At 43.4% G+C, this 24,065-nt stretch overlaps 1 protein-coding gene across 30 annotated transcripts in view; it reads right to left on the minus strand.

Moving 5' to 3' along the window:
* Positions 1 to 24,065, minus strand: part of LOC106608606 (receptor-type tyrosine-protein phosphatase delta) — a 643,701-nt gene that overhangs the window by 181,054 nt on the left and 438,582 nt on the right. For all 30 annotated transcript variants that reach the window (XM_082977423.1, XM_045721669.2, XM_082977431.1 and 27 more), the window contains one exon: positions 17,654 to 17,791. In XM_082977423.1, the coding sequence (XP_082833549.1) occupies positions 17,654 to 17,741 (88 nt within the window). In that variant the 5' untranslated portion in view covers positions 17,742 to 17,791. The remainder of the gene's footprint in view (positions 1 to 17,653; positions 17,792 to 24,065) is intronic.

Consider the following 24,065-nt stretch of genomic DNA (forward strand, 5'->3'; position numbering starts at 1 on the left):
CTGACCGCTGGATGGATTCGCTTCGTAAATAGTAGCATGCAAAAAAGATGCCTACTGTAGTCTGTGGTGTGTTTCTTCAACTTAACATCATTAGCAGCACTAGCATAGCCTGGCACAGCAACCTTTTAAAAGACCACTATGACGCAAGAGGGGAAGTATGGCTAAAGCCTTGTTTTCTACTGTTATTGTTGGTGGGGTTTTTAACGCCTCGGTCACACCGACAGCGTCATTTAGCAAAATGGTACGCAGCATCATCTGGATATGTGTGCAACAAAAATTCAACATTCACCTTCTGCTACCATTTCTGTCAAGCCGTCTATGCATACAGTTTGATGCACATGTTCGATAAATCCAATGTATGCACCACACAGAACGCACTGCAACTGCCTCTGCAACGCAATGCTGCAAGGCAAATGGAGCATTCCATTGGAAATTAATGTACTTCTGGTTTACCAAAATGCAATGACGCTGTCAGTGTGATCGAGGCGTAAGATGTCCAGTAGTGTCTAAGCGGCACTGTCTTCGCCTGCCTCTGATTTCTGCTTGCGGTCTGTCTGGGTCCCCTGTATCATTTCTCTCTAATGGGAAGTTCTCCTGATCCTCTTACTGAGGCAGACAATCACCGTTAATGTGGCTCTTTTGGCTTACTGTACGTCTATATCTACCATAAGCTAATGCTACATTCCAAAATTCTCAATAACCCGATGCTTTACATTTACATTGCATTTTTTACATTTAAGTCATTTAGCAGACGCTCTTATCCAGAGCGACTTACAAATTGGTGGATTCACCTTATGATATCCAGTGGAACAACCACTTTACAATAGTGCATCTAAATCTTTTAAGGGGGGGGGGGGGGGGGGGGGGGTTAGAAGGATTACTTTATCCTATCCTAGGTATTCCTTAAAGAGGTGGGGTTTCAGGTGTCTCCGGAAGGTGGTGATTGACTCCGCTGTCCTGGCGTCGTGAGGGAGCTTGTTCCACCATTGGGGTGCCAGAGCAGCGAACAGTTTTGACTGGGCTGAGCGGGAACTGTGCTTCCTCAGAGGTAGGGAGGCGAGCAGGCCAGAGGTGGATGAACGCAGTGCCCTTGTTTGGGTGTAGGGCCTGATCAGAGCCTGAAGGTACGGAGGTGCCGTTCCCCTCACAGCTCCGTAGGCAAGCACCATGGTCTTGTAGCGGATGCGAGCTTCAACAGGAAGCCAGTGGAGAGAGCGGAGGTGCGGGGTGACGTGCTCTTGCTTTGTCGCACAGTTATAATGCAAGGCAATGGCCATACAAACCAAGACGAATTGAATTCTTGAGACAAATACAAACAATGACATGAATTGTCTAGCCCCTGGTACAAGATTTTTTTTATCATAGAATCAAAGACAGAGGCATCCTTTTTTCTTAAGCCCATCTCAAGCACTGTTAGCCGTGTCTTTTTGTGAACGACCAAAAATGAAATGAATACCGAGCAAATTCCCTTGTAGATTTCAAAGATGCCACACAATGAGCGCGTCAAAACAAAGCTGCCGGCATCTACAAGGCGGCCAGCCCCTTTAAAGATGAATATATCCTTCAGTGCTTCTATTTAGCTTCTTTATTTGCTATTTATTGTCTTTGAGATGAGAAAAAAAAGCACGTTTTTAGATACCTTCATGACTTTCTCAGAGGCGGAACACGATATCTTCTTCTGGTAGAAATACCCAGAGGATTTGACGACTGACAGGTTGTCTTGGCCTATTTTCCCTTGACACTCAGGTTCACCAACTCTGTTGTGATAACTGTTCCTCTAACATAGTTATGTTTCAATTTGTTATACCCTGCCAATTGCAGATGGTATTTTGTCTAATTCCATAATAGGGAAGGATATAACAGCTCTTGTGATTTTAGTGTTGTGAATGGCTTATACCATCAACCAGTAAGATTATAATATGCATCACCACTTAGCACCAAGCAGATCCTTTCCTTTATCTATCCCCATTTACTAATACAATGAAGTCATAAATGGTGTTTGTTTGGAACAATAAAACGTTACTCAAATGGCCTAACAATGATGTATGGGCCCCTCAATATCCTACATTGGTTGTTCAGCTTGTGTCCCTCAGTGTCCCTCTGTTGCATTTGGTTAGTCAGCTACGCATGCAAGTCGCAACAGGTGTCGTTAATTTAAAAAAAAAGGTATAGTAATCAACAGATATTTGAGATGAAACAGAAGATTAATTAGCAATTTACATGCAATTCAGAGGTTTCATAATATTCTTAATCTGTTTATCTTCAAAACTAATTTCCAAACTTTGGGGCCCGTGAGATTAGGTTGGCACGGTTATCGTTGGTGTACTTTATTAACGTTGAGAACCTGTCATGACCAAATTATGCTCTAGTTAATCAATGGATTAAAACTAATACTCCTTGATATTACTTTCCATGCAAATTCTTCCTTCCCCTCAGTAAACATAATTTTACATTCCCAGAAATCATAGGCCCTGGGGCTTTTTGTTGTTGTTGCCCCCTGTTACTAATCAGTTACACAGTCAAGGCAAGCCCCCTCCCCAGTTACCCACGTGGTACCCCCTACCTCTTCACCCCACCTGATGATTAGCAGAGCAGCAACAGGTAGCAGCAGGCTGTCTACACTCACTGAGACTGGGCTACTGGATCCTCCTGTGGTTGGCGGTTGCAATAACAAATATATATACAGTGCTGCTTGAAAGTATGTGAACCCTACAGGGCTGGTCAGTATTCTGTTATAAAATATTAAAAGAAACATATAAAATCCTTATCTAAACCCCAATTCGTAAAAGACGTTCTAAGTAAATGACAGCAACCGCCAAAACATGATACATTTTCAATGTTTATTTAACAAAAGTGATGTGTGCAAAAATATGTGCACTCCTTCAGTCAATGGCACCTCCATTTGCAGCGATAACTTGGAGTAAACGTCTCTTATAGCCGGTAAGCAGTCTCTGAAATCTGTTTTGAGGGATTTTTGCCCACTCATATTTACAGTGGCTTGCGAAAGTATTCATCCCCCTTGGCATTTTTCCTATTTTGCTGCATTACAACCTGTAATTTAAATTGATTTTTATTTGGATTTCATGTAATTGACATACACAAAATAGTCCAAATTGGTGAAGTGAAACTAAAATTGAGCTTTTTGGTCATCAAAGAAAACATTATGTCTGGTGCAAACCCAACACCTCTCATCACCCCGAGAACACCATCCAAACAGTGAAGCATGGTGGTTGCAGCATCATGCTGTGGGGATGTTTTTCATCAGCAGGGACTGGGAAACTGGTCAGAATTGAAAGAATGATGGATGGCGCTAAATACAGGGAAATTCTGGAGGGAAACCTGTTTCAGTCTTCCAGAGATTTGAGACTGGGATGGAGGTTCACCTTCCAACAGGAAAATGACCCTAAGCATACTGCTAAAGCAACACTCGAGTGGTGTAAGGGGAAACATTTAAATGTCTTGGAATGGCCTAGTCAAAGCCCAGACCTCAATCCAATTGAGAATCTGTGGTTTGACTTAAAGATTGCTGTACACCAGTGGAACCCATCCAACTTGAAGGAGCTGGAGCAGTTTTGCCTTGAAGAATGGGCAAAAATCCCAGTGGCTAGATGTGCCAAGCGTATAGAGACATACCCCAAGAGACTTGCAGCTGTAATTGTTGTAAAAGGTGGCTCTACAAATTATTGACTTTTGGGGGGTGAATAGTTATGCATGCTCAAGTTTTCTTCTTTTTTTTGTTTCACAATAAAACATATTTTGCATCTTCAAAGTGGTAGGCATGCTGTGTAAATCAAATGATACAAACCCCCCAAAAATCCAAGGGGGGTGAATACTGATGCAAGGCACTATACAAACGTAGCCAATTGAGTGAGGTTTGAGTGGTGTCTAACATGAACTGCCCGCTTCAGGTCCTAATCCACAGCATCTCAATTGGATTTAGGTCAGGACTTTGAATTGGCCAATCCAAAACACAAATCTTCTTTCTCCTGAACCATTATTTGGTAGATTTGCTTGAATGCTTTGGGTCATTGTCTTGTTGGAAGATCCATTTTCTGTTCAAGAATCTCCTGGTATACCTCAGAATTCATGGTTCCCTTAATGATGTGGAGTCATCCAGGCCCAGAGGAGGAAAAGAAGCTCCAGATCTTGACATTCCCACCACCATGCTTGACTGTTGGGATAAGGTTATTTTGGTGGTAGGCAGTGTTGGGTTTTCACCAAACATAGCGGTGTTGATTGTGACCATAGTCAATTATTGGTCCAGAGAATGGACTTCCAGAAACATTCAGGTTTGTCCAGGTGGTTTCTTGCAAAGTTAAGATGGGCAGATTGGTTCTTTTTTTGACAGCAGAGGTTTCTTCCAAGCAACCCTCCCATGAATGGCATTTCGATTCAGTGTTCTTCTTATTGTTGAAGCATGCACAGTTATCTGAGATGCAGCAAGAGAGGTCTGCAAATCTCTAGATGTTATGTTTGGGTTGGCTTTTATCTGATTTACTGTTGTTCTTGTGGCTCTTGGGGATATTTTGGAAGGGCGTCCACTTCTAGGCTGAGTTGCTGTCATGTTAAATACTCTCAATTTGTAAATGATTTGCCTCACAGTGGACTGATGGAGCTCAAATTTTTGGGGGATGATTGTATAGCCTTCCCCAGACTGATGTGCTGCCCTCGTCCTGATGTCCTCTGAGATCTCCTTTCCTCTAGGCATGGTGTGCTTCGCATTCACCTGAATGGGTAACACCAAACTGACCAGATTTCTGACCAGTCCCGACCAAACTCTTTCCTAACAATCTCTCCTTTGATTGGTTAATTTTGTACCAAATTATTTACCCACCTGATACTACTTACCTACTTGATTTAACGAATGCAACTTGGGGTTCACTTATTTTTTGCACATGCACTAATTCCTTTTTAATTTACTTTTTATACTACAAGCACTACTACACCAACATATGGTATTGGTAAATATAAACCTGTTATGTCAGATCAAAAAGACTGGTTCTGATTAAATGAAGATTTCATGGTAAAAACAAAAACAAATCTATATATATAAAACTTTTTTCTAGTGCCGGCTTCAGCCCTGGTAATCCCCTGCTTTAATCCGGCCCTGGACATTCCCCATGTATCAACCATACTACCAAACACAGTAAAGTACTGCTCAGGCAACTGATTCAACAGGAACCACTAGATCTTTCTTTTAAAAGGCGGAAATGTAAAAGCAATCGTGTCAAGCAATCTCTGCATAATGGTCTGCCTCTTTCTCTATAATTCCCATTATGCTCTTTGGTACTCTCTCTCATACTCCCTTACCTTATCCTTTCTCCCTTTTCTCCCTCTTTCCTTCTTTACTCCTGCTCTACCGACCTGGGGGGGGGGGGGGGGGGGGGGGGGGGGTAGCAGCCTGCCACCTCTGCTGCTCTCTGGTTATTCATCCACCATTAACATACATTACATAGGCTGCCAGATCACCCTGGCCGTGCAAGCTTGTGTCTGTGGCCCTCGTTGAGTCGCTTCATTGTGTTTTTATCTAGTGAAAAAGCCACTGGACGCATGGGTGGTATGACCCTGTTGTGGCCTGTCAACCATCAACCATCATTCTACTGTTGAAGTGGAATTGTACAGATTTGACCTAGAGTTGGATAGGGTCTTATTTTGTTATGTTTATGTAAATACACAATAGTCTTCCCTTTGGATGCATTAGAGGACGTATTAGTGTTGCCTTAACTGACATCGTGTGTGTGTGTGTGTGTGTGTGTGTGTGTGTGTGTGTGTGTGTGTACTGTATATTTCATACTGTATGTGTGGGAATCACAGGCGGCCGGGGCACCTTAATTGGGGAGGACAGGCTCATAGTAATGACTGGAACGGTTTTCATGGAATGGTATCGAACACATCAAACATATGATACAATTCCATTCAGTCCATTCCAGCCATTACTATTAGCTGTCCTCCCCTCAGCAGCCTCCTGTGGTGGGAATGAATGTGTGCACGTGCCAGCATGTGTGTACAAATATTTTTGCATGGTTATTTATGTATGTGTGGGGGTGAACACAGCTGCAAGTGCATGATTACATATGCAATCATTTCGGGGTGGCAGGTAGCCTAGTGGTTAGAGTGTTGGGTCAGTAACCAAAAGGTTGCTAGATCAAATCCCTGAGCTGCCAAAGTAAAAATCTGTCGTTCTGCCCCTGAACAAAGCAGTTAACCCACTGTTCCAGTTAAGAATTTGTTCTTAACTGACTTTCCCGGTTAAATAAAGTACAAATGTGTGCATGTTAGGCCAAGTGGACTGGTCTGGATTGGGCTCTCTGAGTAACCTGTATATCATTGTAGGGGTGAAGGTGCTTTGCAGTATTTGGCGTCTCCCATGCCTGCCTTTGACAAATTCGCGGTTCAGCCGGGTGGGGGGTATTCCACCACAGCCCATCAATCAAAAGTCCTTGGCATCTCTCTAAACAGCTATCTATTACTGCCAAACCACAGCTCTCTCTCTGGGTAGAGGGGAAATCACCACACTCACACATACTGTGGCCCTGTTAAACCAGGCTTTCCAGTGGCTCCTCGTTCCCCGCTAATGGCTAAATACTTTCCCGATTCCCTTTCCGCTCCCTCTGGCAAACTGCTGTAATTTCCACATGTGGCTTTAATGGCAAAACTGCAGCCTATTCTTTTTACGGATGTTTCCGCTTGAATAATCGGGGAAAAAATAGCCGATTAAAGGGCTCCGTCATAACGAGAGGCAACAGATCATGCATTGTGAAATGACTCCCCCCCCCCCTCTCTCTGATTTGGAATGTGTAATTAAAGAAATCTGTGTAGGCAGTTTGACAGCTGCCCTCTCATATGCATTGGAGAGGCATCTCAACACAACATAAAGAGAGAGAGTGAGCGAGAGAGAGTGAAACAGAGAGAGAGTGAGAGAGAGAGAGAGAGAGAGAGAGAGAGAGAGAGAGAGAGAGACGGAGTGAAACAGAGACAGACAGAGAGAGGGAGGGAGTGAGACAGAGAGTGAAACAGAGACAGAGAGAGTGAAACAGAGACAGAGAGAGTGAAACAGAGAGAGAGAGAGAGTGAAACAGAGAGAGAGAGAGAGAGAGAGAAAGAGAGAGTGTAACAGAGACAGACAGAGAGAGAGAGAGAGAGAAAGAGAGAGTGTAACAGAGACAGACAGAGAGAGAGAGAGAGAGTGAAACAGAGACAGAGAGAGAGTGAAACAGAGACAGAGACCGAGAAAGAGAGAGAGTTAGAGAGAGAGAGAAAGTCTCGTCCGACAGACAGCACAGATAAACTTTCCCGCATTGACGTCACCCAACCCCTGTCCTTCACTAATTAGCAACACTTATTATTAGTCAATATTCATATTAAATGACTGATGGTGAGGAGAGGGCAATTAATTAGCAGGCAAATTATGATGAATGAAATGGATGTGACCCCTGAGAGGGCGGGCCTGGAATGTTTAGGGGATGGAGCAGTCCTAGTGAGGATCTGATGGATGCCATATAAACATCTCATCAGTGGGGTGATGCCAACGGTGTGTGTGGGTGTGTTCTGTGGGTGTTTCTGTGAGAGAATGGGCATGTGTGTGAGTAAGGGTTGTCCCTCTCTGTGTATGTGCAAGATAAACCGTGTGTGCTTGTGAGTGCATGCTTATCTGTCTTTAGCGGGAGCAGTTGAATCTGGTCAGCTACCCACTAGCGGAAACATTTTGCTTTGTGTGTGTGTGTGTGTGTGTGTGTTACGTGCCTGTCGGCATGTCAATATTCCGCAGCGGCGGTCGGATGGGCACTTAGTGCATTGCACCATTAGAATCAAGGCCTTGGCTCAGTTTCAAGTGGAAAAGCCTAGGCGTGAGAGTATTTTCACCTCTCATTGGAATCTTTCCCCCTCATCGACCATAACATGTACTACATGAAAGCCTAAACAGCAACACACTCATACGTCAAAGCAGACAAATAGAACTAAGCTGTTTCTGAGGCAGAGTGAGTGAGTGAGTGAGTGAGTGAGTGAGTGAGTGAGTGAGTGAGTGAGTGAGTGAGTGAGTGAGTGAGTGAGTGAGTGAGTGAGTGAGTGAGTGAGTGAGTGAGTGAGTGAGTGAGTGAGTGAGTGAGAGAGAGCGAGTGAGGTAATGGGAGAGAAAGAAAGAGAAAAATAAAGAGAGGGACAGAGAAAAATAAAGTTTAGAGAGCGAGATAAAGAGAAAGGTGGAAAAACAGTTGACATGGGAAGAGAGAATGTGTGAGCGAGGACACTCACTATCACCTATGCTAACCCATTTAGATAAGGAGAGACCAGAGGTGGTGGTGGCTCCATTTCGGGGATGGAGTGAAATAAGCAAAAGGTTATAGACGTGACCTTGTGGCCACTTCACTGAGAAGAAAGCTTTACACCATTAACCCCTCTGCAGCCCCTAGGTACTCCCTGCTGACATGTTAATGCGCTGTACTGGGATCAGTGAAATGTGCCTCCCCACACCCCTGTGGCCCCCCAGACTGAAACGAAAGAACAGGCCCCAGGCCAGTTGTCAACCACCCCCTCGACACAATGGTATGGAGAGAGAATGAAAAGTGTGAAGGTACTATCTATCGTAAATGGACACACACACTAAAGTACATACAAACATATACTCTTGTGAACACACACAAGCACACACTCACAGATGTATGCACAAACACAGGCACAGACACACATTCCCTTCCCCTCCACACACAGCTTCAAGAATGTTAGGGCTTTTACGACCTTCAGCCACGGTAAGGGGCCTCCCTCAGACACGGCCATATATCCAGCCATAGGCAGAGGGGCCTTTGACGTTTTAAGGGGAGGCATCGGGCCCTGATACAATCAGGTGTTGTCTTGCTCTTCCCAACTCTCCCAGTCTCTCTTTATTTTCCTACGTTTACTCAGATTTTCTCCATAAATAATAAAAAGCTGCACCCATAACCTTAGCCGAGGTGCCTGCATCTGATATGCAGAACTCGGTTGATACAGTTATTATTATATTTAGTTAATAAGGTTGCTAAAAACAATCTCCATGAGCGCGTTCGGAGACACGTTCGGCTCAGGAGGATATCTGCTAAACCACCCTGATCCGGGGTCTGTTAATTGGCGGTGAGGTTGTTGTCACGCATCTGACTAATTAGCCCAGCATAGGTTATTAAGCCGTTAATGGATTGAATGTGATCCCTCTACAACCAAACCGACTATGGCTTTATTGCAGCTCCTCCACTCCTGCAGCTCCTAGTGGAGGGTTGGGATTCCTAACATTTCAACCGACATTCCAATACCTTGGCTTGAATGGGGATATGGGATATGTTGATGATTTTGCTTGTGCCATATAAGTAGGGCATATAGATCAGTATAAAACCACTAGATAATACAAGAGTTAGACTTCATATTATCTAGTGGGGTGGACTTCATGGGGTGGCAGCGTAGCCTAGTGGTAAGAGTGTTGGACGAGTAACCGAAAGGTTGCAAGTTTGAATCCCCGAGCTGACAAGGTACAAATCTGTCGTCCTGCCCCTGAACAAGGCAGTTAACCCACTGTTCCTAGGCCGTCATTGAAAATAAGAATTTGTTCTTAACTGACTTGCCTAGTTAAATAAAGGTAAATAAAAATGTATATATATATCCCAAAAGGGAAAAGTCTAGTACAGAACACCCCTCCTCATCAAACCCCTAACTAGCCATTCAAATTACCACTGTGGGAGTTAGCTGACACTGGACCCCTACTGTACCTCAGGGGGCTGGCCTCAGTGAACCTCACAACATAGCTCACACTGACCTGGAGGGAAAAGCAAGTGAATGTCAGCAAAGGGCCCTGGCCAGGACTGAACACCTGCATGATTTGTCCCATAAATATCTTGTGCATTCCATCTCAAATCATGGTCTTACTTCTTGATAGTTCATGGCTGCACATATCCTTCTGGTATAAGCTAGGCTAAGAGGTTCTGATATAGCTCTCCCATCCTCAGGTTCTTAAGAGTCGACAACTTGGGAGTTAATTTAGACCTGTCCCAGATAACGAGGTGATTTTCACACTCACAGGCATCAAAAAGACAAACGTGGATTGTTTAACCTTTTTTCATTCGTAACATCCGTACTAATGTACTAACATTGATCATCCATTTTGACGTACCCACCAAAACACTACCTTTTACTCTGTAAGAGGAATAATTATGTGACGGTAAAGCACATCCATTCAAGACAGCACCAAATCCAAGCATCCCAAAGGCCCAATCTATTAATTGCACAGTCACTCTAGTGATGTCACGCATTGTTACAGGGTGCATTGGTATATAAAGGAGTGATCCGCTTTAGCATATGCCAGCATGCTAAACGTTGTGCCAAGCGTAAGCCGGGGATACGCAAAACAGCTGGCATTGTGTTCGGCTCACCGGCTGATCCCGGCATCAAAGGCATGCTAGACCGTCTGAAACCTGGCCATTTGTGTTCTCTTAATGGGAGCATCCAGCTTAAATCAGGCTTTATATTCCTTCATTGGTGGACAAATATGCCAAACCTGAGGTAAAATCTGTGGGAATTCCGTTCCATTTTGGTTTGAATTAGGTGGGTATTGTAAATGGGGAAAATATATATTTGTAAGTCTTTTTTCGGTGGACAAATATGCCGAAGAGCTTTGGAAATTGGTCCGAACTTTGTTTGGTACTGTGGATGGCCAAATTACAGCAATCCATAGCTAGGCTAATAGTGTCAAATAACGGACTACCAGGGGCTTTCTACTAGATAATAGGGCCAGGACGAATACAGTACTGAGATAGTCGTTGGTACCGTGGCAAGGAAACAAAACATGAAGTAGGTTAACTTCTTTAGGAAAACAGACTAATGTTGGAAACAAACATCATTATGTTGTCATCCAGAGTCACATTTACTTATTTTCCAAGCTATAGCACACAATATTTTACATCCAGCAGGTTTTTAAAGGACCAAAGGGTTTAGTGTGCTTTGTGTTACATTTTCTGCCATGAAAAATATATTTCGATACTGGTATCTTCACAGCCCTACTAGACAAACAAGCATTCCGAGCATAAACGGTGAGTGCCCACAGTGTCTTACGGAGTAATTACATGGTAATTACAAAGTAACGATAAGAACGAGAAGTACAGACAGTTTGTAGAGTACCGTACTTCTACCGGAGAAAACGATTACTACTGATTATTAATTTAGCATAGCAAAGCCCTGGTAGCACAAATCATCTCGGATGGCCACGATAACATTGTGCTTAATTACGTTTCCATGGTCTTGTGATCAGATTGCATGCAACTAAACCACAGGTTTGTAATTAGACACCGTTGATGAGGAGGGTTTAAATCAAATCAAATATAATTGTATTTGTCATATGCACTGAATACTGAATGCACTGACTAGACTTTACAGTGAAATTCCTACTTATGAGCCCTTTCGCAACAATGCATAGTTAAAAAGTAAGAAAAGATTAGCAAAAAATGTAATAGAAACACAATTAAATAACAATAACGAGGCTATATAAAAGGAGTACTGGTACCAAGTGAATGTGCGGGGGTACAAGGTAGCTGAGGTAATTGAGGTAATATGTACATGTACAGTAGGTAGGGGTAAAAGTGACTAGGCAATCAGGATAGATAATAAACAGAGTAGCAGCAGCGTATGAAGTGTGAAAGTGTGTCTATGTGTGAGTGGTGTCAATATGCATGTGTGTGTGTGTCTTGCATTTTTGAGCCTATGTAGTGTGTGAGTGTGTGTTTATGTGTGTGTTGGAGTATCAATGAGGTATGTGTGAGTGTGAGGGTAGAGTCCAGTGAGTGTGCATAGAGCCAGTGCAAAAAAAAAGGTGTCAATGCAAATCGTCCGGTTAGCCATTTGATTACCTGTTCAGCAGTCTTATGGCTTGGGGTAGAAGCTGTTCAGGAGCCTTTTTGTCCCAGACTTTCTGCTCCGGTCCCTTTTGCCATGCGGTAGCAAAAATAATGACTTGGCTGGAGTCCATTTTTAGGGCCTTCCTCTGACACGCCCCAGTGATGTACCGGACGTACCACCCTACTATTTTATCAAATGGCGCTGGAGGGAATAGCAGCCATTTTACGGGCTCCTGAAAAGTTGTGAAGTTGTGACTGTTTTTTGTAATAATTACAATGTCAGTAGTTTCATTCTCCCTTATTTAATGTAATTCTGGGGAAATATGTTATCGTGTAATACGTGGGTGTGTTTGATTGTGTGATTGTGTGTGTGTGTGTTGCGTGTGTGTGTTGCGTGTGTGTGTTGCATGCAGAAGTACAATGACAACATGAGGGTATGACTATGAGTTTAGTAGGGAGTGGAATGGACTCAATTTAAATCAAATTACCATGCTGACAAATTAAGCAGTGGGATTTCATTTGAACTGTTGTGAAAATGCTAATTTCAGCACAACCTGAAAGCCCATATGCAAATACAACCCTATTTCACAATAATTCATATTACGGGAGGTATGCATAAAACACACGATGTACAACTAACTACCTGGCATCAGGGGAATGCATTATCATTAGCCCTTAATCTGGCTGGGAGGTGCTACTCAGTGTGCTCACATGAGCCTCTGTGTGTGTGTGTTCCTGTGTGTGTGTGTGCATTCCTATGTGTGTGTACGTGCCTGCCAGTAGTCCTATAAATGTGTGGCTCTATGGATGAATACATATCCCAGAGTGCATTGAGGTAATGACAATTGACATAAACATTCCAGGAAAATATGTATCATATTATTCCATCCAATATTCTAGAATCTATTCACACACTGACACTGACAGCCATCTGAATGACACAAAGACGTGGTCGAGCTTGAGCCCTTTGATAACGCCCGTGACGACTGCCTCTTTCATATCAAATAATGACACTATGGGAAAGCCTGTTCCTCACAGTGTACTGAGTAATTATATTGCACATTATGTTCACTGCAGAGCCGTGCACAATTTGACCTCTGCATAGAAACGCGCTAGCCTGCCCCCTGATTCGAGTTGAGCCCTCAGAACCGCTGCATGAAGACACGCTAGTCTGCCTCCTGAAATTCTCTCTCTCTCTCTCTCTCGCTCTCTCTCTCTCTAATAGAGTGCCTGCGTCTCAAATGGTCTCCTATTCCCTTTATAGTACACTTCTTTGGACCAGGACCCACAGGAGCATAGGTGCTCTATAAAGGGAATATGGTGCTATTTGGGTCGCAAGCCTGTGTGTGTGAAGGAGAGCGAGAGAGATAGAGAAGTTTGGGCACGTAAACAGTGTTTACAGAGATCCGGGGGAGCCTGTCGATAGTTATTTGAGGCGTTAAAAGAGGAGCATTCACTCCGCTGGGATACGACACACCATCAGTAGAGATAATCAATTCAACCAGCATTAGGCCCCAGGGTGACATAAGTTACCTCCCAATTGGCTCCCTATTTCTTATATAGTGTAGTCCACAACTTTTGACCAGGGCCCCTTAGAGGGATGGGTTTAAGAGGTATTTAAAGCGACATGTATCAATGATCAATAATGATCAATGGATGGTCAACACCAGTGAGTTTAAGAGCACAATGGGAAAAATGGCAGAGGGCAAACAAACAAGCACGAAGGCAAAACCATTAGAGACCTCTATCAACCTCGAGGACTAATTGTGTTTTGTTCGGTGCTGTTGGTGCTGTTTGGTAGCTCTTGCATTTAATGTCGCTAATGAATCGCAGAGCTGTTTAGTCTCCTCAAACCAGTAGCTCTGTCCCAAATAGGACACCGTTCACTAGATTATGTACTTCTTGCCTTATGGGCCATGGCCAAAATAAGGTGCCATTTCGGACACAAACCATATCTAATCTTCATCGTCCTAGACATTGTTCAACCAGGCACAGAATAATTGCTTGCCGCCACCACTGCTTCTCGCTCTCTCTCTCTTCCAGGCTCACCAGGGACAATTATTATTGTCCCTGGTGAGCCCTAGTATGCCCTCCTTCAATAGTCCTGAACCCAATTGTCCACACAAATTAACCATGCAGGGTTTGGAGAAAAGGAGAGGGAGAGGAAGAGAGAGACAGCGAGAGAGTGAGAGGTTCTGGAGGTAAAACAACAGAAAAACCACAAACATAGTCACGGTCCTAAGCCAACAAAGGGCCCTTTCTATCCATGCCTAGTATCCACATACTAACCGAACAATGCATTGCCATATAGCATTCGTTAGCGCCAAAACCCTTCCTACGTGTGTGTGTGTCCTGTCCGGGGACATTTGTTACTCTTTTTTCCCCGCCTTTGCGGGAGAGGTTAGTGCAGTCAGCCGGGCATGGACACACAGGACTGGCTCCAAGGATGGTGCCATCTGTTGAGCAGGCAGAGTCAGCCATTTTCGCCCTCTCGCGTTTCTCATATCCTCCGCCGTATCCCTTAGCACGCGGGGCTAACACACCCCAGTTGGGCTAACGCACTGCACTGACGGAGGCAGGCAGCTTCCCTTTTTTCTCTAGGGGGTTTTAGAGGGTTAAAGTGAGGCGGGGGGAGGGTTATTCCGTCCTTATTTTGGTCTTTCCTCTCACGGCTCGAGCGGTATTGGGGAGAACCCTGGAGCTGAGCTGAGCAGCTGAAGTGTTTATGCAGATGCAGTGGCACACTAGAGAGGGAAAATACAAGGATGCGGTCGCTTGTCTGGGGCTAACGCACAGGCACAAAAAGGGACAGAAAGAAGGGACGTGGGAGGAAAGGATAGAGGGAGAAGGAATATCCGCAAGAAAGGGTCCAACACAACAAAGAGTAAAATACATACTTAAGCTGAGTATTAAAGCTGGATAAAGCTGAGAGAAGAATATAGCTGGATCCCTTAGAAAATATGTACTACTTCAAGATGGTTTGGATCTACTTGGCTCTCTGTGCACTCACACCTCAGCTGGCAACAATGGCCTGTCATACAACCCCCGATCCCCAACCCCCTGTCTCCTGCGTTACTCAGTCATTGCTAGACAGCTGTCGCCTTCCCTCACGGTGAATTTGTTTTGGCTTGGAAGTGATGAACCAGCACAGCTGTCCAAAGGGCTATAAGAGCAGCTGTTAGCACGCAGACCGTAACAGGGAGAGAAGGGAAGGTGGGAGGTAGGGTATAGGGGGTTGGATGGCCAAGTGCACTTGTGGTTGTCTCATTGGTAACATCTGTGCTCAAATTCACCCCTGGAATGTCCACTGGCGACGCAAGATTGGATGTCTGTTAGTTGGCTTTCCTTTATTTGATTTTGTATGACACATTTGTCACCTCAACTATGTGTACATGACAACATCCACCATTTTGAGTTCATGCCTTGTTGCATGGTCTATTCTATTTCCAAAAGATTGATAGTTGTGCTCAATAGAAAGCACATCAAAAGCTGCTATGATTATGATGGCAAAGTCAATAAAAACCAGAATCCTTGAGACACAAGATTCTCACCTGAAGTGAAAAACAACTTTCCCATTCATCTTTCTCCCACAGTGACATGCAATGGGAGGGAGTATAGAGCATGAAACAGATTGCAGGGAACGTTTCTCAACCACAAAGTTTCAAGTCTCGCCCATCAATTTAACTTTTGCTATTCCCTCGTCTATGACCTTGGGTGAACGCTCCGTGTGACAGATGTAATAAAACTTTGATTCACATGCACCTGCTTCCTGGAACGTAGTGATTCATGGGAAGTAGTGTTAACCAGGGAAAATGGAGTGGGAGAAACTCAATGGAGTCTGAAACTACTGTCACACTGCTGTCACACCTGAATGGAGTCTGAAACTACTGTCACACTGCTGTCACACCTGAATGGAGTCTGAAACTACTGTCACACTGCTGTCACACCTCAATGGAGTCTGAAACTACTGTCACACTGCTGTCACACCTGAATGAAGTCTGAAACTACTGTCACACTGCTGTCACACCTGAATGGAGTCTGAAACTACTGTCACACTGCTGTCACACCTGAATGGAGTCTGAAACTACTGTCACACTGCTGTCACACCTCAATGGAGTCTGAAACTACTGTCACACTGCTGTCACACCTCAATGCTCAGATTTCAACTCCCAACATCATGTAATTCCAATTCAACGTATTTTCATGGTCGAAATGTCATGTTTACAGTACCTTCAGAAAGTATTCATACCCCTTGACTATTTCCACATTTTGTTGTGTTACAGCCTGAATTCAAAATGGATTAAATAAATAATAATAATCTCACCCATCTACACACAATACCCCATAATGACAAAGTGAAAAACATGTTTTTAGCTATTTTTGTAGCGCCTTTGGAGGCGATTACAGCTGTGAGTCTTTCTGGGTAAGTCTCTAAGAACTTTCCACACCTGGATTGTGCAACGTTTGCCATTATTATTTTCAATATTCTTCAAGCTCTGTCAAGTTGGTTGTTGATTATTGTTAGACAACCATTTTCAGGTCTTGCCATAGATTTTCAAGTAGATTTAGGTCAAAACTGAAACTTGGCCTCTCAGGAACATTCACTGTCAACATGGTGAGAAACTCCAGTGTAGATTTGGCCTTGAATTTTAGGTTACGGTCCTGCAGAAAGGTGAATTAATCTCCCAGTGTCTGGTGGAAAGCAGACTGAACCAAGTTTTTCTCTAGGATTTTTCCTGTGATTAGCTCCATTCCATTCATTTGTTTGATCCTGAAAAACTCCCCAGTCCTTAACGATCAAAAGTATACCCATAACATGATGCAGCCAATATGGAGTGTGGTACTCAGTAATGTCTTGTATTGGATTTGCCCCAAACATAACACTGTATTCAGGACAAAAAGTCAATTGCTTTGCCATATTTTTTTTGCAGTATTTCTTTAGTGCCTTGTTGCAAACAGGATGAAACAAGGGACTTGCCAGAGAGGAAGGAAATCCCTGAGCAGTTTCCTTCCGCTCCAGCAACTGAGTTAGGAAAGATGCCTGTATCTTTGTTATGACTGGGTGTTTTTTTTATACCCATCTACCAATAGGTGCCCCTCTTTGCAAGGCATTGGAAAACCTCCCTGGTCTTTGTGGTTGAATCTGTGTTTGAAATTCACTGTTCAGCTGAGGGATTGCAGAGATAACTGTATGTGTGGGGTACAGAGATGAGGTAGTCATTCAAAAATCATGTTAAACACTATTATTCCACAGAGTGAGTCCATGCAACTTATTATGTGACTTTTACTCCTGAACTTATTTAGGCTTGCCATAACCCAGGGGTTGAATAGTTATTGACTGAAGACATTTCAGCTTTTCAGTTTTTATTAATTTGTACAAATTTTTTCAAACATAATTCCATTTTTACATTTTGAGATATCGTGTGTAGGCCAATTACCAAAAATCTAAATGTATTCCATTTTAAATTCAGGCTGTAACACAAGAAAATGTGGAAAAAGTCAAGGGGTGTGAATACTTTCTGAAGGCACAGTATATCTACGGTTGTTCTTTGGGTCCCAGATATGGATAATTATCTCCATATTGGATTAGAATGTAGGGGCATGGACATGGCCTTGTACTCATCAGGGTGTTGGGTAGAGAGAGGGAGATAGAGGGAGAATGCATGGAAGTGTGTGTGAGTTGGTGTGTGTAATAACACTTGACACTTAGATATCATAAGACCACTTATAAGAGACATCTTTCTTCCCTACAAGGGCGCAAACAGAGGACAAAGAGTGGAGGAGAGAGAAGAAGTGACACTTACTTTCAGCGTTGGCGAGGAGGAGGAGAAGACCCAGGACGAGCAGCACGGGTCTGGCTATGTGCATCATGGGACAGCTTGGCACCAGCATGCTTTGGCAGCCTCAGTGGTCTGATTTCTCAGATGCAGGATATTCACAGCCTGTGGGGGGAGGGGAGAAAGAGAGAGAGAGATATGAAATAAAGCGGTTTGGCTTCATGTACTTTATCTATCTAGTGCAGATTTCTGACATACCCACACAGACTCAGTAGGCTCTGACAGCTAAAGAGGAGAGAGGGTGATGTGCTCGCAGGCTATATTCTGGCACTTCAGAACATACATTAGTGCTCGCACATACACGGATGAAAGGGCACACGTGCTCTAATCAAATATATTGTGTGTAATAAGAATATTTCTGAACTATTCACATACATTCAACATGCTAGCAGCGGAATGCTAACCTGTTTAGCCTACTATGGGTGACTAACTCAAACGGTCCCCAGAGAACCATACAACTAGCCATTCAAGTCACAGACATTTGACATTTTGGTAATTTAGCAGACGCTCTTATCCAGAGCAACTTACAGTAGTGTAGGGAACGAATTCATCACACTCTTTCTCCGTACTGGTCCCCCAGGGGAATCAAACCCACAACCCTGGCATTGCACGCGTCATGCTCAACCAACTGAGCCACGCGAGACACAGCACCTAACCTCTGCTCTCGTTCTTTATTGAGTTTATGGTGAGACAAGTGCTATCCACTGACTATGGAGTGATAAAATGCCACCATTGCTCTTAGTACCCTTAAAACCATTCAGCTCATATTTATGCCCCATCTTACACCACTTAGCCAAAGCTTTAATAGCTTCAAGTGTCTCCAAATAGATTAGGACCAACAACAAAAAAGACACATCTATACATTTTGATGGAGTAAGCTACAGTAGCATTAGTACATGCTAGCAACACCTCCTTTATCAAGCGCTGCTTGGAGTACACATAAAATCTATGACAGAGTACACTCTTTGAAAAAAAGGTGCTATCAGGAATCTAAAAGGATTCTAGAGCTGTCGTCATAAGAGAACCCATTTTGGTTCCAGGTAAAAAAAACGTTTGGTGCCAGGTGGAACTCTTTTGGGTTCCATATAGAACCTTTTGTGGTAAGGGTTTTACATGGAACACGAAAGAGTTCCACCTGGCACCAAAAGGGTTTTTATCTGGAACCAAAATGGGTTCTTCAAAGGGTTCTCTTATTGGGAGTTCTACCTGCAGTTCTACCAAAAGAGTTCTACCTGGAACAAAAAAGTGTTATCCTAGCGGGACAGCCGAATAACCCTTTTGGGATGCTTTTTTCTAAAAGTGTAGGCTAGGCTCGGCTCGTGTTTACGCTCATGTTACCCCTTCCTTTATCAAGTGCCACTATGTGGATGGGGAAAATCGATGTGACAAAGCATGATAGCATTAGCAAGTAACCCACTCGATTCCACATCATCCATTTGCTAAAGCCAGGTCTTGATCCCTGGTGACCGATATGTTGTGGTTTCTGAGATGTAAAACACTTTTCCCAGGCATTGTAAAGATCTAATAATCAATGTAGATCTGATCTAAAAATGTGTATTTGGAATGTACCCAAACTGACTAGGTGAACTTGTCGGAGGTAAACTAAAACTGGGAGTCGTCAGATGGACACATCATTTGACCTCCGACCTCTTTTACAGTTTGACATTTAGCGGGTTAACCTGTTAGGGCTAGGGGGCAGCATTTGCACGTCTGGATAAAAAAAATGTACCCGATTTAATCTGGTTACTAATCCTACCCAGTAACTAGAATATGCATATACTTATTATATATGGATAGAAAACACTCTAAAGTTTCTAAAACTGTTTGAATGGTGTCTGTGAGTATAACAGAACTCATTTGGCAGGCAAAACCCTGAGACATTTTCTGACAGGAAGTGGATACCTGATGTGTTGTATTACCTTTAAACCTATCCCATTGAAAAACACAGGGGCTGAGGAATATTTTGGCACTTCCTATTGCTTCCACTAGATGTCACCAGCCTTTACAAAGTGTTTTGAGTCTTCTGGAGGGAGATCTGACCGAACAAGAGCCATGGAACGATGATGTCCCATTAGACACCTGGCGCGCGAGTTCATGTTGGGTACCCTCGTTCCAATACGTTATAAAAGAGTATGCATTCGTCCACCTTGAATATTATTCATGTTCTGGTTAAAAAAGGCCCTAATGATTTATGCTATACAACGTTTGACATGTTTGAACGAACGTAAATATATTTTTTCCCCTCGTTCATGACGAGAAGTCCGGCTGGCTTAGATCATGTGCTAACAAGACGGAGATTTTTGGACATAAATGATGAGCTTTTTTGAACAAAACTACATTCGTTATGGACCTGTGATACCTGGAAGTGACATCTGATGAAGAGAATCAAAGGTAATGGATTATTTACATAGTATTTTCGATTTTAGATCTCCCCAACATGACGACTAGTCTGTATCGCAACGCGTATTTTTCTGGGCGCAGTGCTCAGATTATTGCAAAGTGTGATTTCCCAGTAAGGTTATTTTTAAATCTGGCAAGTTGATTGCGTTCAAGAGATGTAAATCTATAATTCTTTAAATGACAATATAATATTTTACCAATGTTTTCTAATTTTAATTATTTAATTTGTGACGCTGACTTGACTGCCGGTTATTGGAGGGAAACGATTTCCTCAACATCAATGCCATAGTAAAACGCTGTTTTTGGATATAAATATGAACTTGATAGAACTAAAAATGCATGCATTGTCTAACATAATGTCCTAGGAGTGTCATCTGATGGAGATTGTAAAAGGTTAGTGCATCATTTTAGCTGGTTTTATGGTTTTGGTGACCCTGTCTTTGACTTGACAAAACATTACACACAACTCTTGTAAATGTACTGTCCTAACATACTCTAAATGTATGCTTTCGCCGTAAAACCTTTTTGAAATCGTAAAACGTGGTTAGATTAAGGAGATGTTTATCTTTCAAAGGGTGTAAAATAGTTGTATGTTTGAAAAATTTGAATTTTGACATTTATTTGGATTCAAATTTGCCGCTCTTGAAATGCACCTGCTGTTGATGGAGTGCACCACGGGTGGCACGCTAGCGTCCCACCTAGCCCATAGAGGTTAACACCGAAGGCTAATTGACGGATAGCATCAACCATTTGCGCATTAGCCACACCACAGGCCTAGACATGGCACTGTTTACCCACACAAACGCATTACAGGAATCACATAATCCCTTTACGTATGGGGCTTGTTCACCCGGCTATTTATCTGATGATTTATAAACAAATAAAACATCTAGAAAACCCAAAGCTCAATCAGTGGAGTAGACGATGACAAAGTACCTAATTTCCCTGCTACCCATCTCCCCGTCCTTTCTCTCCCCCTGCGGGAGAACTTTTATTCCTTTGACTGTAAATGGCAGAAAAGACAGGGCGATAGTGCACCTGTCACATTCGATTTGTATCATGGGGAGATAGACAGGACTACCTGTCTCAGAGCGCTGTGAGGCCGGTGGCGGCCGCGGTACGCGTGGCAAACTGAATCAATTTGAGGCAATCTCAACCAACACACCCTCACACCCTCACACAAAAAAAACACACACACACGCACACACACACACACACATACAATGGCTCACATACACACACACACACATACGAGCACACACAAACAGATTTTCCGCATGACTAGAGTATTTATAGTGTATTTCATTCCATTACACTGTGTAAGGACAGGGTTATCACTGAAAGTGTAATCCATAGTAAGCAACGGCATTACACAAAGCTCTTCTATTCAAGGTCACTGACGTCTTCTCTGACTTTTGCCTTGCATGCAGTAGCCATCCTTCCAAAGTCGGGGCTGATAGCCTTTGAGTTAATTAATGTCGTGTGAACTTCCACAATGACATGACATTAGGAGTCCTCACTATACACAGTACTCAGCAGCCCTCCCTTGCTCCTTCCACCGCCCTTCACATGCTGATACAGAGAAACAAAGCCATCTGCATGTTTTGTAAGCACCAACCATGGGAGAGGAAGGCTGTGCCATCCATGTGAACACAGGCACCCCTAATGTGAACAAAGTAGTTGACAAAATTGGACAATGGCTACTCTGATGTCGTATGTGGACTTTTGTTCCAGCATTAAGGTCTTGTCACAGAATACAGTCAAAGGGAGTAGGCAAGGTGCACTTAGTCACCCTCTGAACAGCATGGCTGTAGCTAGAATGGTGCAGCCTGTTGGCAGTGTGTATGATAGTACCTGCATGCATGTGTGTATGTGGGTGCGTTCATGTGTGGGTGTGTTTCCTACAGGGCTGAGCTCTAACCAACAACAACAGCAGCATCGCTGGCGTTACCCAACGCACACTGCTACCTCAGATATTACCTCTGACCTTCGACACAAAAGCTTTTGTTCCCTAATATGGCCGCTGTGTTTCATGTGTCAGTTCAATTTCACACATACAGCGATGCTGAATGCTTCCCTTGAACATTTATTGCCGGGGGAAAAAAAGAGAGAAAAAAATACTGTCCTTTCTTTCCAAGCCTCTCAGCGGTATTATTGTGTTACTATTCAGCGGTGTTCCATTCAAAGAGCCGGGTTGTGATAGGATCATGCATTATTAAACAAAAGGCCGACAACATGCACAATGTTAATTAGAAAAAGGGGAAGATATTGCCAGGCAGTGTCGGAGGAGAGAAATAAAGAGAGAGAGAGAGAGGGTTGGTGAGTTATCGTTTGTTCTCCCCTGATTGTTATCACTCCCTGAGAGGTTGATAGAAGAGGGAAACAATGAAGAGGGGGATTCTCTATAGAAAGGATAGCCTGTTTTGTGTCTTCTACTATTGCATGTGGGAGTTCTGTGTTTCACACAATGACTAACAATTTAGATTCCAAGCTTTTTGATACTGCTGTGTGAACTACCAAACAGTGTTTGATCGAGTAAACGTTTGCTCATTGTTGTTCAAACAGAAGCTAACACGGAATCCCTTGTCATCTATTTCAACGTAAGTGACCATCATGCTGGGGTGGCCATGACCCTGAAGGCATGCTGTTATAGTAGCTAATGCCATCTGTGATGGGACATTCTTTGTTAGCGTGCTATCATAGCATGCTAGTATATCCACAATATAACACAAATTGATGGGAACCAAATGCTAACATCAGAATCTTATGGATGCAACTGTTAATAACAAGTTTGGTCTGGGGTAAAAAAACAAAAAAACAATACCCCATAACCAACCCTCATAACCGACTCATCTTCGTGCGCCTTGCCTCAGTTTTGCTCCAAATAAGTACATTGGGTTTCAAGAGGGTTCTTTATGTTTGTGAATAACATGCAATGCCTTGCCCATCTTATAAAATGGATTGCATGGAAACTGTTGTTGTTCTCCCCAAAAAATGCCCACAAAAATACCAGGCACGACTATTAAGTCAACCCCTTCCTTAATTGTGTCCACACACGCAAAGACAGAACTGCTACAAGGAATTGGTGCAAAACAAATACAGTTTTTGCCTTTGATGAACTGTTCTCTTTCCTTGTTTGGTCAGGGGTAAACAATACAGTCATTACATAGTCCAAAATCATAACTAAAACATGGCAGGTTCCTTAAAGTTTATACTCCAACAACGTAAGGCTATAGCTCAGTTGTTTTGAACAGTATCTTCCAGATGCCACACAAGAGGTAAGAGTCAAGTGCTCAAGGACTCTTTCCAGCTTAATTAAGGCAGAACCGCTGTACCGTGAAAGAGCGTTCGCCCACCGATTTCAACCGCAAGGTCAAATGGCATCTCTACAGATGACATAGGGCATCATGTACCCATCCCTCACCCTCCGCGTCTACCCGTTTCAACCATGTTTCCACAGTGGAGAAATATGACTTTAATAGAGTTCAAAAAAGTTTGCATGAAGCGGCATTTACACCCACTCAAGATTCCCTCAGGGTTATTGCTATGTGTCACATGATTGGAGTTACAGAATGTATCCCATTGGAAAGCTCAACAGAGGCATAAGTCCCCCTAGCAACCGTCCGCCCCCTGTCAAAAAGGGTGCGGGCTAAGTCAGAGTGGCAGCCCATGAGCTCGGGATGCTGGCTGCACCTATTACGCATGACACATGCAGTAGTCTTTTACCTTACCTCTTTCCGCTCATCTCTCTCTCTCGGTCTCTCTTTCTCTCTCTCAAAAAAGTCTCCTTCCTTCCATCTTCTTCCATGACCTGCTTCAATTTTCTCTTCCCCTCTCTTTCACAATCATTCTTCTGCCCTTCTCTCTCTCTTTTCTCTTTTCTCTCTCACTCGCACATACCTCCTGTCACTGTCCTTTTCTCTCTTTCCTTCCCTCCATACATCTCTCTCTCTCACAAAGGGGCGGTTTGATTTAAGAC

The sequence above is a fragment of the Salmo salar genome, chromosome 07 (assembly GCF_965601325.2).
Source record: "Salmo salar chromosome 07, fSalSal1, whole genome shotgun sequence".
Lineage (NCBI taxonomy): Eukaryota > Metazoa > Chordata > Actinopteri > Salmoniformes > Salmonidae > Salmo > Salmo salar.